Raw genomic sequence first — 15,087 nt, 5'->3', positions numbered from 1 at the left:
AAGAGCCAGGAAAGACAGATAAACGTTAAAAACAAGGCTTGGATGATGGCATCCTGCGTCATATCTTCATACTGAATTTCTAATAAATTTAACCACAGCCGTTGTTGCTCAAATGAAGTGTGCAGAAGCAGATGCCTCGTACCATTGACAAATGAGATGTCAGTGCCAGTGTAAGCAGCTTTAAGCCAGCTGGTCATTTCCTTCAGCGCTGCTATTTGCCGCCGAATCACCATGTCTGGTTTGGTGATGTCAACTTCCACATCAGGATTAGACACCTGATTGGCTAGGCCGTTGCCCATGACGACAGATTCGTACCTGCACGTGAGGAAAAGGAGGATAAGTTGAGTGGGCTGTCAAATGTTGTGGAAAGGAACGAAGTAATTTTACTGTATCTGGTTCAATGACCATTAAGAGTGTCTTTACACTGTAAAAAGTGTTCAATAGACTTAACTTAAAAAAAAGCGAGGAAACCTGTGCCTTAGAATTATTAAGAAAATAAACTTCATGCGTAATTGATAAAATTAAGTTATGTGAATTCCACATAACTTAATTTTTTCAATTACGCATGAAGTTTATTTTCTTAATAATTCTAAGGCAATGGGTTTCCTCACTTTTTTTTTACTTTTTTTTTTAAGTCAATTCATCTTTACAGTATAAAAAAATTAGTTTAAACCAGATGCACCAAGGTCTTAGAAATGCTCTCTTTGTATTCATGTAAGTTTCATGTGGTTTTATAAAAACTTGGTCACACTTTATATTAGGTGTCTGTAACTACCACTTGGATAAAAAATTGTTGGGTACAATGTATTATTGTGTTCATATAGTATTGCAAAACACGTTTGATGCTATTGAGGTGGGGCCGGGTTTGTTGGTATGGGTGGGTTTCAGGGTGAGTTAAGGTGTAAAGGAAGGGTCAATTATAGAAATTAATTACAGCTGTAATTACATGCAGGTATTGTCAAATGTACAAGTAGAACGTAAAAACATTAATGTACACAATAACCTTACTTACTCGTTAGTGCCTAGTAGTCAGGACATTTAAGTAGCTTTTATAAACGTGCCTTAGAAAAAAACATCACTGGTGTGAATCTTGAGACAAAACAATGGATTTCAAACAATGGATTTTAGACTGGGACTAGCTTAAGCCTTGTCTGTGAAACCGGGGGAAAGACAATATAAAGTGGGACCAAAATCTTTTTTCTTTTTGTTTGGTTCTTTTTTTCTTTTCTTTTTTTTACCATTTTCAATAAATGTTTCAATTTAATTATAAAAAAAAGTCATGTAGTTTAACAAGTGAAAAGCAATACCATATTTTCACATTACCAAGTGTTCACATTTTATTTTCAAAAATGTTTTTATATAGATTTTCAATGGCAATTTATTTTATTATTTAAATTTGAGTTATTAATTAACCCTTGCATTTTAAAGTGTTTTTTAAGACCAAAAAAAAAAAAAAGAGCATCATCTCATTGACCCACCTGCTTTTGGCTGTACCATTCCAGCATTCATCACCGGTGGAAATCCGGTCTCCAACACACACCGTGTCCGGCAGGGTGGACCAGAACTTCTTGGCGTGCTTCAGTTTCTTCTTGACATCCGTCAACTAGGAAACAAACCGTTTGTTACAAATGTTCCATTCTGATCTGGTAGAATCAATCAACATGTTTTTAAAGAAAGTGTCTGGAATGGATATGTGGTAATAAGGGAAACTCTTATCCTCACCAGTCGGTCCAGGCTGGTGCCAGCGGCAGTGGTGGGTCTGGCCTCAGGGCTGTAGGGTCGGAAACGGCCTGGGAAGCCTGAATCTTTAGAAGAGCGTCGAGTGCGGAAAGCCATGTTGGGTTTGGGCTGCCCACAACCCTGAAACACCTGAAACATACCATAAATATATAAATAATATTATGTGTGTGTATGTATTAAGTATGTATGCATGTATATGTGTGTGTATATATATATATATATATATATATATATATATATTAGAGGTGGGCATAGATTAATTTTTTTAATCTAGATTAATCTAGATTAATTTTGAAATTAATCTAGATTAATCTAGATTAAAATGGCTCATTTGAATTCTGCCGAAGGCATTCAGAATATGTGTGCTACCCAAATAATGACTATAAAAGTAAGTCTTTGAGAACGGGTTTCTCAAGTCAGGTGGCGCATTAGACCAGGGGCTCATCTCCTGTTTCCAAAATGCATCCCAAACTGCTTGAGAAAGCTGTTCTACTCACTGTAAAAGGTTACTACTGTACTGTTACCGTCCGTAGGCAACATTAGGTAGGCCTATGTTATTATCAACTACTAGCGATGTTGCCTAAAATCCATATTGTGATATACATTGCAGCCTCTTGCGATAACGATATTATAATAAAACCATTTCAGAACAGGTTACACAGACCCTGCTAAACAACTGCTAAATGTATTTTTTTTTTAAAGGGTGTATGTAGTTTTGAGAACATATATTGTGCAAAACTGTAAGTATACAACATAATTTTGCAGATAAATAAAATGTAAGTACACTAGCTGCAGAGATCTTAAGTAGGTCTAATGTTTATTATGGCTTGGAGTTTATGAAACCCCAAATTTAAAATTAGAATATTGTCTAACTGATGTCTTTTCAGTTAAAAAGAAACACAACAACGATTCTTAAAATCGGGCGCAGACAGAGATTATGTTCTACACCACTCAGATATATTGGGAATAATACGCGCGCGCTGGTATTCAGTGATATGTTTCGTTTTGAATTTGCGGTGGTAGAACGGATAAGTCACGTTTTAACTTACCGAACTGTTACCTCACACACTCTGTCTATATAGTTTGCTGCTGCTCGTTGCACCGATCTTTTTCACCAGTTTTCACTTTCAGCTGTGTTACAGTGTTTACTTAAGATGACGACGAATATGATGCGTTGCAGCCGGGTGTTCCTCGCGGCCGCGGGTAGATTGCGTCATCATAGCTTGTGTAGCTTGAGCCAGCTCCCAACCCAACTTGGAGAATAGATTAACGGCGATATTTTTTTTATCGCGCAATAAGAGTCTCGCGTTAACGCCGATAACGGCCCACCACTAATATATATAAATATAAAACAAGCATTTGCGATGTACATGTCATTTTGAAAATAAATTAAAAACCACACCTTCTGTGAGACCTGCATGCTGTTCTCCTGCATGTTCATGATGGCGTCGGAAATCTTGACGTCTATGGGGTCCATGACAGACTCAAAGTTAAAAGGTCCCTCTAGCCTCTCAGCGAGACCCAACATGGAATCTAAAATGGAAAATAAATGCATTAATGAGAGGAACACCCACAAAACAATCTATTTCAATACAACATTTTCAAAAACCAATGCACAAACAATTACTCGGCAAGTTATTTCCACCACTAGAGGGCAGCATACAGTCATCGGTCCAGGCTAAGCTCATGAACAGCTTGTAAAACAGACAGAGGCCTGAAAAAGGCGCCCCAATTAAGGTTCCCCCAAAAGCTGACAGGCAAAGTGAGCAAAGCCAGTCCTAGAGTCCCGCAAGCCAGGAACAGTTTGCGAGAGCGCATGAGAATGGGACCTGGGACCACACGGCCTTCAGAGCCACAAGAGGCCCAAAACACTTCATGAAACACAAAAACAGAGCAGCTCCCCAGCTTTCACTCCTAATTCAAGTCAATTTCAATCCTGGTTTCAAGCTGAGGCTTTACGTAAATTGTATTGGCCTAAGAGCAAGTGAACAAGAGGAAACCATTTCAATGTGACCTGTTCATTTTTAATCTGTGCTTATTATACTCATGTGCTTAGTTTGGAAAACTGGTCCCATTACATCCAGTAATGGTTCAGTAATCAATCAATTACTTGAGTCATTTAAAACTCTCTTACCCAGGAAGTTATTCCACTCTGTGTCCAGATCAGCCTGATTGGCCAAGCAGCCTCGCATGACGTTGAGACAGTAGTTCTTGCAGGGCTTCAGTGCCACCTGGCCAGTACAGTATGGGCAGTATAACATCTTCATAGCTGCACGCACGCAGTTCGGAGAGGCGCTTACCTGAGAGAGAGGATGAACAAGAAGATTGTTATTGAGCAGAGTCAGCAAAACAGACACCAGAGGAAAAGGTTAATGAGTCTGTAACCGAATTCATATGCCTGATGTGGCTGATAAAACACTGAACAGAGAGCATTAGTGATCCCTAGATCTTAGACCCCTAGAACTTGTTTGCTCAATTTGTCATTGGAGGTTCAATTGCTTCTGCTAGTTCACTACACACACAGAGAAGCCTTGGCCTCTGATCTTTTAATGCTGAGAGATAAGCACCGATGGGTTCATCCAGGTGTCCACCTTCACATGCTGATAAACCCTACAGAAAATCTGTACTTTCGAACTCTGTTGTCCCTGAGCTTAAAAAACAAAAGTCAGTGCTAGGGCTAAGTATTAATTAAGATTCAGTAAATCTGATTTGCAAACTCTTGATTTGATTTGATTCTGATACAGTTAGATTGTATTCTAATTCACTGGGGTGTCAGTTTTGAATACATAATTTTTCTTAAATAATTTTTTTTTAAAATTCTAATGCTGTAACTTAAACAGGCCAGTTTTTGACAGATTCAAACTGATTTAAATTGATCTTTATTAATTTGCCTTAATTTGTTTTTTTCATAAGCAGGGTTATCATCATTAACTAATACTAAAAGTAAAATAAAAACCATAAAAAAAAATTAAGCAGAAATAAAATCATTAGATTATTATTACACCGTGTCCTAACCAGACGCGATTCGATAAGATTCCAGCGACAAATAATTTGTCTGTCCACACTAGATACGACGCGACTGCGAGATGCGTCAAAATCAATCAAAACCCACAGCCAATCAGAACAACGTGTGGGCGGAGTCTCGCGGCAAGTGCACAGACACCAGAGAGTAATCTTGACGGCAATCGCTAGTAAATGGATAAGTAGGCTACATAATCAAATTCACAAATATTACACCATTTAAACATTATTAAAAATACATAGGCTACTGAGTTACTAAAACAATCTTTGTCAAAGAATACACTTGTTTGTTCACAGTTTGAACGCTCTTGTTTCCATTCGTTTAATTTCAAGATCTGAGGTGAATTATCCATTGTTGCATTTACAGCTACAAAGCTGAGTGCACTAAATGATATTCAAAGTCACATTACACGCTTTTAACATTAATTAAAGCACATAAACAGTACCTTAGATTATCATTGCCACACTTTGTGTTTGATGTTCCAGCGCGACGTCGCAGAATAATAGAAACCGTTTCTAAAATAGAATCGTCGCGGCTGGTTAGGACAAAAACTCTGATTAACATGGAAAATATACCTTTTATCGCGCCGCGCCGCGTGTGTAGTTAGGACACAGTGTTAGATGAAAAAAACTTTTTGAAACTTTTTTCAGTTGGATGCCAAGGCAACATTTTCCTTTAGTTCAAGTTAGTACTAGAATTACTACCTGGAAATAAATAAATTGAAATTAAACATTGAACCTAACTCATTGCTCTGCATGTTTTAATTCGCTAAAATAACTGATTCAGTCATTTCTTTATGAATCAAACCAACTGGTCATGTTGTATGTTTTTAATTCACTACAAGAACTGCACATAAGAGTCACTCGTTTATAAATCAGACCACAAACTCTGGTAAAATATCACTTTTGCTGTGGTGCCAAAGATTTATTAACAGCAGCATAGATTCATTAGCGGGGGCAACTCCAAAAAAAAGCTTCTCACCGTGGAAACTTTGCCCACCACATCGGGCATGAGCGCCAGGCCGCGGGTGAACGTGCGGACTGCGATGAAGGAACGGGTCAACTGCAGGCGGAGCTTACGTGGAACATCTCCGAAGGGTTTGAGCTGCTCCATGTGTCTGCTGACGCACTCCATGTACGAGTCGCTGAACTCATACTGCACATTGACCAGTCGGAACATGCGCTCCAGAAGCTCCGTCCAGAAGTCCGCAAGCATGTCGTCCAGGTTGACAGCGCTGCTCCCGTGGCTGTAGTAGCGGCGTAGATCACGGAAGAATTGCTCGAAGAGCTCGGCGTTCTTCACGTACATCAAGCCGTAGGTCCGCACGAACATGTCGTTGAGAGATTTCTCTGCATTGTCCAACAGCTCTCTGAAGAACTCTGAGAAAAAAAGAACAATATTAAGAGTTGGTTAGTTTTAAATGCGGAAAACTTGATGAAGTTTGTGCAACTGTATCCCTTATGTGATCCTTGCTGCGGTGAATGTTCTGATGAGATTTGTGGGAGAAGAAAATTAGATGCATTTCCAAAAATCTTGTCAATTTCCATGTGCTTGATTGTATTAATTGTGTACTTGTAGCATACTTCAAATCTTTAAAAAAAAAATGTAAAAAGAAAAAAACTACTAGCAGATAATATGATATAATATGTAATAATGAAATAAAAGGCCACTTAAGTGTACTTTCATTTTACTATAAACTCTTGACAATACTAGAAGTGATGTACTTTCTATGAAATATCAACTAATTGTATTTCATATCAACTTAAACAATGATATTTTCATGTAATTGTAAACAACAACAATCTCAATTCACCCAAGAATATTTATACAAAATACATTATTTCTGTTATAAGTGTATAATAATCTTTTTTAAAAGCACACTAAAGTGTACTTCATCACAGGAGTTACTGACAATCATGTTGTTCCAAACTTGTATGCTGTTATTTTGTTCCAAGAAACATTTTTTCTTTTTTTCAAGAATCATCATCAGTTTTTTAAATCACCACAGACTGTCAAACTCCAAAAAGGATAAATAAAAGCACTAAAAAGAAGAAAGAAGAAAAGAAAACATTGTAAGTCTTCTGAAGCCATTTGATCGCTTTATGGGAGGAAAAGATTGACAGTCATTTTTCTCTGTTAATCTCCACTGCAACTCAAATAAAATATGGTCCACGTTTGACATCATGATTTTTAGTTATGAGATGCTCAAAAACAAATAACGATTGATGCAGTCCAACCTGTCAGTTACACTGTAAAAAGTGATCAATTGACTTAACTTGTGAGGAAACTTGTTGCCATAAAACTAAGTAAATAAACTTTATGCAAAAAAAAAAAAAAAAAAAAAGAATTAAGTTGTGTGGAATTAAGTTCACATAACTTAATTTTTTTAATCACGCATTAAGTTTATTACTTAATAACGGGAACGGGATTCCTCACTTTTTTAAGTTAAGTCAACTCATCACTTTTTACAGTGTAATCACAAGTTAATGTACTGTATTAGGGCTGTGCAATCAATTGAATTTCGATTTTGGCTTCCAACGATCACCAAAATAGTATAATCGAGTAAAAACGATTATTTTGCCATGTTCTGTTTTGCAAGAACACTCTTATTATTAGACTCCCTCAGCTTGAATATTTAAACTGATAAGACTTAAAGAAGTGAAAATAATCAACTTTTGTTACGATGCAACTCTGGCCCGATTGTGCAAGTGACGATTGTCCGTCATGTCCCGACTCCTAAACGCGAGAGTGTAGTTTCGATGCTTGCCTTGTCCAACCCATTTTGAGAGAAAGAGAGAGAGAAGACGCAGCACCGCTGAACACTCATGCGGTTTGTGAAATTGCGTCTTGGAGAAAGTTTTTAAATGATTGATTTGATTTTATAATCTGTGTGGATTAATTTAGGCTACTCATACAATCTACTTGCTAAAGTGAATCAATGTTTGCGTGGGAATTTCCCGCATTATAAGAGGTAGACCTGCGGGAATTATTAAAATACTTATTGAAGTATTATCTGTTATATTATTTTAATAGTTCAAAAAGTGCAATAAATGTTCAAATTTCGATTTTTTTACGAATTGTTGAAAGGTGTCTTTTTAATAAATGCAACACGTTCCCAAAGTCATGTGAAATAATCGTGCTACATAATCGTGATATCAATACTGACCAAAATAATCGTGATTATAATTTTTTCCATAATCGAGCAGCCCTACTGTATGTCTTCAGAAGACTTGGAATACAGGCAATGTCATCCAGACAACATTTACATTTCTTTCATGGTGCTTTTTTTGGGCCTTTTTTTAACTTGACAGATGTGGCCACTATAAACTGTCAGAAAACATCTCAATAAAGATTCATTAAGAATTCCATTTGGAACAACAAGCCAGGGAGTAAATGACGGCAATTTTCATTTTTGAGATACCTACTGCTTTGACATTCATTAGTTGTACATTAAGAAACTTTTGAAAATGAGTATTTTTGGCAAGCCCTCATCTTTAAAGTACTCTTGCATAAGAAATAGGATCCCTGAGATCTCTTCATCTCATCTTTAAAAGAATGTGCACTTACTGGCCCTTAACATGAATATAACACACGTAACATGAAACAGAGTGTGCAAGCAGAAATACTTCACTTTAGAAAAAGCACACAGACTGTCAACTTCAACACGTATAAAATGAATTGTTATTAACTTTGGAACTTCAGCTGGCAATACGTCCATGACTATATGTCCATATGTCAAGAGACAGCGATTTAATGCTCCGCAGAGCCCTCGGCCTAACTCGCTCTCTCACTGACTGGAAAACCTACCAGATCTGCCAGGGAGGCCAGAAAAGTGTACGCTTATTATCTAAACAGATTAATGCATATTCCATTTGACCCAATGCAAGGTTTTCACTCCAGGAAAATAACTTTTGTGTTTAGAGCTGAGAGTGCAGAAAGGATGAAGGGCAGCTCGTGGTTCCAATAGGTAACGTCTCGCCCATCAAGCCGGCTGAGGCTGACCGCTATCAATGGCATTTTCCTGTTGTCACATTCCATTCGCTTTTCTTTCTCTCCGCACCGCTCCCGCTCCTTCCTTCAGAAGGCCTTTCAATAGGATTACTGAATAATGCCGACCCCCCTCCCCGAAAACGGACCTGTACCCCCCTGAAACCCCTCACTCTCACTGACTCTCTCCTGCTTTCAGTTCATCAGTGGCTTCTGAAGGCTCTCTTCATTGGAGACGTGGAACAATGCCCTACTTCATCCTGTGGAATGTCAGGCCCCCCCTTCCCTCACAGCCTCCCCAAATAATCCAGCCCCTCTCTCCCATGAAACTCTCTCTCTCTCCCGGCCGGCAAACCCTACTTTCTTAATCTGAACAAAATGAGAATTCCAAAGAAATGCTTCACCTCTCTTCCCGCGCTCACACACGCTCGCCCCGCAAAGGGCGCCATTTGTTTTTTTGCCTTTGTATCACCTTCCTCCTCTCGCTAAAAGCCTGCCGGCCCACAACACAGATGCCCAGTGCATAATGAGCGAGACTTTGAAGTGTTAATTGGCCATGAATCTGAAAGCGTCATATGGCGTTCTCGTAAAACCGTCTTTCACAACCCATGGGCTTCATCGACATAAACAAGACACCTCGGGTTTATAAACAAACAAAACGTACTGTGCTGCTGTCAATTCCACTTCGAGCTAACACAAAGTCAGCTGAATGATAAGAGGTGTGTGTTCATGTGAGAGACGGACAGGGGAATGCAAGTGTATTCAAGGGCTTTTCTAAATGCCCCCATCCTGCTGTGTAACCACGGATACCGGAAACACCGCAGCCCTCGCATTTAGCTCCCCTCCCACGAGTGGCCCTCGGCCCCTGGCCCCACACAGGGAGAGAGATAGAAGGCACCCAGCTCCACGCTCCATTGACAGAGATTAAACCTTAAGGGCCACCGCACCCGCCTTCCTCCAGACCCAAAGGAATGCCAGAGCTGTCACAAGTTTAAAGTCGGGGGGGGAATGGAAAACGGACGAGAAAGAGGTGAGGATGAGGAGGAGAATATTTTCCAGGTCTGCATGTCATTGTGCCATTGCCAAAAAAAAAAATGTACATAAGCCACTTGTCAAAAAAACACTTCATGGAAACACGTTAAATTACCGTCAAGTGGAATTAATTTCTGTAGTTCTTGGAAGATTTTTGTGCATATGCATCAAAGCACAACTAGAGACAGTAATTATACACCAACTAAATGCAAGAAACTTAAGTGTTTGCTAAACCGCATATGGGTCAATGGTATGATGCCAATTTTTTTTAAATCAGAATCTCAAAACACATTAAAATGCAATGCAATGATCACAGGAAAAATTACAGAGAAGCAGTTTTGTTAAAATATTAGTATTCCAAACATTTTTGTCAACTAAAGTCATGTGGTGTAACCAACTTGCAGAAAAAAAACAGGAAATATCATCATAGACTATTTCAATGTCAGCATGTCTTAAAATAGCAGATAATTGTACCTTTTTATGAGAAGGCAAGATTAGTTTAGGTTGTAAAATGTCAAGAAAAAAAGTCAGTATTAAGTGACATATAGATGTTATCACTTTTTACGTGGTTACACCATATCGTGTTTCATTAAATAAAAACTTTCATACCATAAAAAAATAAATAAAAAATTCTAAAAACCATATGAGCTAACATAAATGGAAAGAGTACATTTCTGAAAAAAAATAATAATAATTGTAAAAGATATTTTCTTTATCGTGGACACTCTTATACACTCTAGTCACTGACCTATTACCAGCTGTTTATAAAGCAAAGTAAGTCACTCAACATCCACCTTCACCCACGCCTCTTCCTCTTTACATCCTTCCCAGCATAACTGCTGAGATTTTGGGACCCAGTGTTGTAAGCGTTACAGTTGGAGGGGCTTCTTCGTCATTTAAAGGAGACTTTATGATACATGGGAGTCTGCCAACAAGCGGGCTGTGGACCTCCCTTCTGATTTTTCCATTCAAAAGACCTTTCTGCATTGGTGTAGAAATGTGAGTGAAAGGTTACGGGAGGGTGCTTGCTGGGAGAACTACAGAACCATGTTACACTATCTATGAGGAGGAATGGAAAAGGGGTGTTTAGACTCACACTTCAACAAATGCCTCAAAAAAGGTCCCAAAACTCTTGAGTGCTCAAACATGTTCCTCGGACATCCAGAGGAGGGAAAATTCCAGACTTATTCACTGTCCCACCCTCCACACTAGCTTACTCCTCTACTCATCCCCCTTTGATAACTCTTCTTTATCCCAGGCAGTAATTGTTCCCCATTTGTGCTAATTAGTTGCTCAGCTTCTTTCTTTCCCTGTGGGATTTCAAACCCCCCTGCAGAGGTGTAGAGGATGAGAATTTGGTAGGGGGTTAATCCTGAATCTTGCAGTGGAGTTGCAGCTCCGCCAGAGAGGGTCACCTAGACCCAGACCGGACGCACTGGGAGGAACACACACACCAAGCTCTAGAGGGAGAACTATTTCTGGTAGGGGACTTAATTGCCCGTGACTCCATCCTCGAGGCTTCCCGTGGTTACCCCCCTCCAATCCAGCCAAACTCACTTAAGAGTGTGCGTGCTTAAATTCATTTCATCTTAATGACATCTAACCACTGTGTTGATAACGAACATGTTCTACAGTATTTCCTGCTGAACAAGTTGTGGGTAATCATTTAATCTTCATTATCATCTCCAACTACTATAAATACGTTCACCTCTGCATCCTGTAGGCCTGTCCGGCACAGAGGAACCGTCTGTTTGTGCGTAAACAAAAGCAAAATGAAAATCTTCCGTGGCGAAAACCTCTTATAAACTCTCAAAGAGACTCAAGCATCTCATTTACACCTTAGACATTTCCATAGTGAAGAAAATACTTATGTTTCAATGAAAGAACACATTGAGAGTGTCTTTGTTTGCAAGCATAAAAGCTACTGGTATTTTAAGGCCGTATAGCTCATTAAGTCACATGCCAGGGTCTAGTGCACATTTAACGCAGACTGGCGATTCGGAGCGTATTCCCACAGTAAAAGTTCAAAAGACCTGAAAACCTGGAGATGGAGGAGAAATGAAAGGCATAACAGACTTATGGCAGAGAGAAAAAAAGGGGGAGAACGGGGACAAAAGGCAGCAGAGAAAAAGAGCAGAGGAGGCGGGCGGGATCTGGCCACCGCCGCATTCCGACACGTCACATTCCTGCTCACATCTGGCTGCAATACACACGATCCCTGTTACCATTCACTCCCTGAAGTCTCACTTTCTTTTTACATTCACACAAACAGCCAATCTTGAGAGCCGACCAGGTCACCTTTCACTTCCATCAATGTTCCCTGCAACCATCACCTCAGATTCTGTTCCCTTCCTCCGCAAGAGGGATGTTAAAAGATGTTACTTCACCACCAAGATGCTATAATGAATGTAAATATTAATAAATGCCTAATGAACCAGTTTAATATGCCTAATAATCTTGTCTATTATTATTATTATTATTATTAAACATTAACAAAAACAAAAAACAACAACTTTTACATAGCAAAAATAAATATATAACATATAACAATATAAAAGATATAACAAAAACATTTTTATTAATTTATTTTACATTATTAGTATTAAACATTATTAAAAAGAAAACACTTTTGTTAAGATTGTTTAATTAAAATCAATTAATTATTATTAATTAATAACTAATTATTATTGATAGAACTACAATAATTATTATTTTATCATATTAATTAATCATTATTAAACACTTTTTCAAATAGAATAAATGTGTTTAATAGCATATTTGTTTATGCTGTGGTTTGGGAATTAATAGAGAATTATGAAGTTTCACTGCTATTGCTATTGAATGTTGAAATTGTACTATTGTGACAACACTAGTGTATATACAAACACTCAAATTATCATCAGATGTTGTTACATATTCAATAGTATGCTTCAAACAACCATGAACATCATAACACACCCCAAGCTCTCGCAGAACTTGCCAGAAAACCGTCTGTGTTGAGTCCATTAAAAACCGCTCGGCTGCTCTGCCAGAGTAACAGAGCTTTGGTAAAGCTGGATGGCCACATGTGAGTTAACATGGGTCTCATTTACAAATAGCTGTGGCTCAGAGCGGATGGGTGACGAATCATGTGTGACTGGAGGGAGATGTGCCATCAGCACTTCATTTATCCTTCTTTGACTGTCCAGTCATTGACCATCAATCCAAACACCATCTCGCCATTTCATCTCAGAGGCTACGGCCTGTTATAGTCCTGTTTAATTCTCTTTCAGCATCCCAGAGGGATGTTTTTCCTTCAAATTTACCCTTGATGAACTCAAGCTGGGCTGATCCGGATGCATGTGACCAGGTTTGTCTCACTTTTCCCCATTTGACACACTTTTTATGACATTACCGCACGAAGAGAAGGGAAGACATAAAACATGCATTATAAAGCAGGCGAGCGCGTGTGTGTGTGTGTGTGTGATAGCCGGCAGAGCATCTGCGGGGTTTTCCCCTCCTGAGTGAGTCAGCAGTGTCGATGCATGTTCCCATGCACCCCTCTGCCCTGCACTAGAGAAACCTGATCCCTCTCTCTCAGCCTGATATTCACTGCCACATGCATTGCAGAGAGGAAGCCAGGCCTCTACGTGTGTGTGTGGTCTGTCTGCATGGCTGAGAGTGTGTGTGTGTGTGTGTGTGTGTGTGTGTGTGGCAGATGACTGTGGGATGTTGAGGGACAGGTGGAGAGATGGACATATAGACTGTGTGTCTGGCAGCCGGGGGTGTCTGTCAAACTAACCGTAGCAGTGTATGGAAGGGGATCAACAACTGATGAACCAACAATATTGCGGAACTCGTTTTAAATGACAAACAAAACATTCTGATTGGTTAGATTGGTAAGAGCTGTACTGACGGTCAAAGTGACTGTGTCTCTGGGTGAAGGTGTTTTGTAGATTGGAGCTGAGCTGATGAACGGGGGCTTTCAGGTCCATGCGGCTCTGCTGACTTAACTTCTCCTCCATCTCCAGAGTACAGCAGGAGAAACCTTGAGGACAAACCTTCAGATGGTCCCCTGAAATCACAGACAGAGAGAGAAGGAATGTAAAGTTCTGCCACGACAAAAAGGCAACCAGAGGGACAAGAACATGAGCTGGGAAAAGACATGGTGGAATGGTAAAATAAAGAAAGAAGTGTATTTAAGTGTTAACAGTTTAACAAACGATTGTTTTTATGCTTACCTTTATAAATTAAATTATAAAAGTATAAAATAGAATTAAAATAATTATAACAACAATTATAACTATTGTTGCTATTGTTATTAATTTAAAAAAGTTATTACTTTTTTATTCTTTGAGATCTGAATAACTGCAATGCCGTGTAATTTTTAAATGAAAAAATAGAGGCATTTTCAGTAGTGGTCTCAGACTTTTGGAACCTACTGTATAATGCAATATAATGCTTTGACAACATAAAAGCTGTTTTACAATGCCAATAAAAACTAGACGCAAGTCCTTTCATTTACCTTGGCAACCCAAAATCCGAAAACCTAATTTCTGATACAAATCAAACAAAGAGCAGAACTGAAGGCAATGTGCATACAGTATAAAGTGAGCTGACAAGCCACAGGCATCCTAGATGAAAAGCAAAAACTGAATATTCAAGACCCTGTGGACACAAGTTTCAGCAGTTCTGAGGGAACCCGGGCTTTCTTCGCGATTCACCCCATCAGAAAACAAGTCTGCACTGCGGTCGACAAGTGAACGGCACAGATGGACAGCGAGCGGCTGGATTAAACAAGGCATCACATTAACATGGGGAGTGTGAGCAGGGCGGACTGTGAAGTCGCAGCTGCAATAATGTTTTGTTTTTCTTTCTTTTTTTAATGTGGTTGCTGGAATTCAGGAGAACACAAGGGTCCTTTCAGTGGACTGGACTCCGACCGGCGGTTTGGCTACCCCTGCTGCTGTTCAGCAGGACTGGCCACTCTGGATTGCATACTGCACACCGATGAGAGACCCCTGCTCTCCACTCCTTAATATGCATATACATTCATCTCCATGAATTTCATTTTTATTCAGCGAAATTCCTACGATTTTGAAGGCCATCATGTTCCTGTGGGGGATTAGATTAGACTTAGCCCAAAAAGTCAACTAAATTTCTAAAAGAAGACAAACATAAAAAGTTATAATGACTGCTACACCTCTATGATAGACAAACTTGCTGCATGTTGCTCATTGTCTGTAATGGGCGCAGTGAATTCTGTCATGTGCACGATATCTGTGGCACGACTCATATCGTAACATCTGCTGAACACATCGGCGTGG

The 15,087-nt window shown here is 39.2% G+C and overlaps 1 protein-coding gene across 1 annotated transcript in view; it reads right to left on the bottom strand.

Moving 5' to 3' along the window:
* Positions 1 to 15,087, bottom strand: part of gpc4 (glypican 4) — a 39,191-nt gene that overhangs the window by 2,654 nt on the left and 21,450 nt on the right. Inside the window, exons 2-8 of the mRNA XM_081382961.1 lie at positions 13,677 to 13,835; positions 5,744 to 6,141; positions 3,875 to 4,040; positions 3,143 to 3,273; positions 1,723 to 1,869; positions 1,479 to 1,603; positions 143 to 315 (exon numbers count right to left, since the gene is read on the bottom strand). Of these exons, the coding sequence (XP_081239087.1) occupies positions 143 to 315; positions 1,479 to 1,603; positions 1,723 to 1,869; positions 3,143 to 3,273; positions 3,875 to 4,040; positions 5,744 to 6,141; positions 13,677 to 13,835 (1,299 nt within the window). The remainder of the gene's footprint in view (positions 1 to 142; positions 316 to 1,478; positions 1,604 to 1,722; positions 1,870 to 3,142; positions 3,274 to 3,874; positions 4,041 to 5,743; positions 6,142 to 13,676; positions 13,836 to 15,087) is intronic.

This window comes from Scardinius erythrophthalmus (assembly GCF_964197995.2).
Source record: "Scardinius erythrophthalmus genome assembly, chromosome: 13".
Classification (NCBI taxonomy): domain Eukaryota; kingdom Metazoa; phylum Chordata; class Actinopteri; order Cypriniformes; family Leuciscidae; genus Scardinius; species Scardinius erythrophthalmus.
This window is presented reverse-complemented; position numbering and strand designations above follow the sequence as displayed.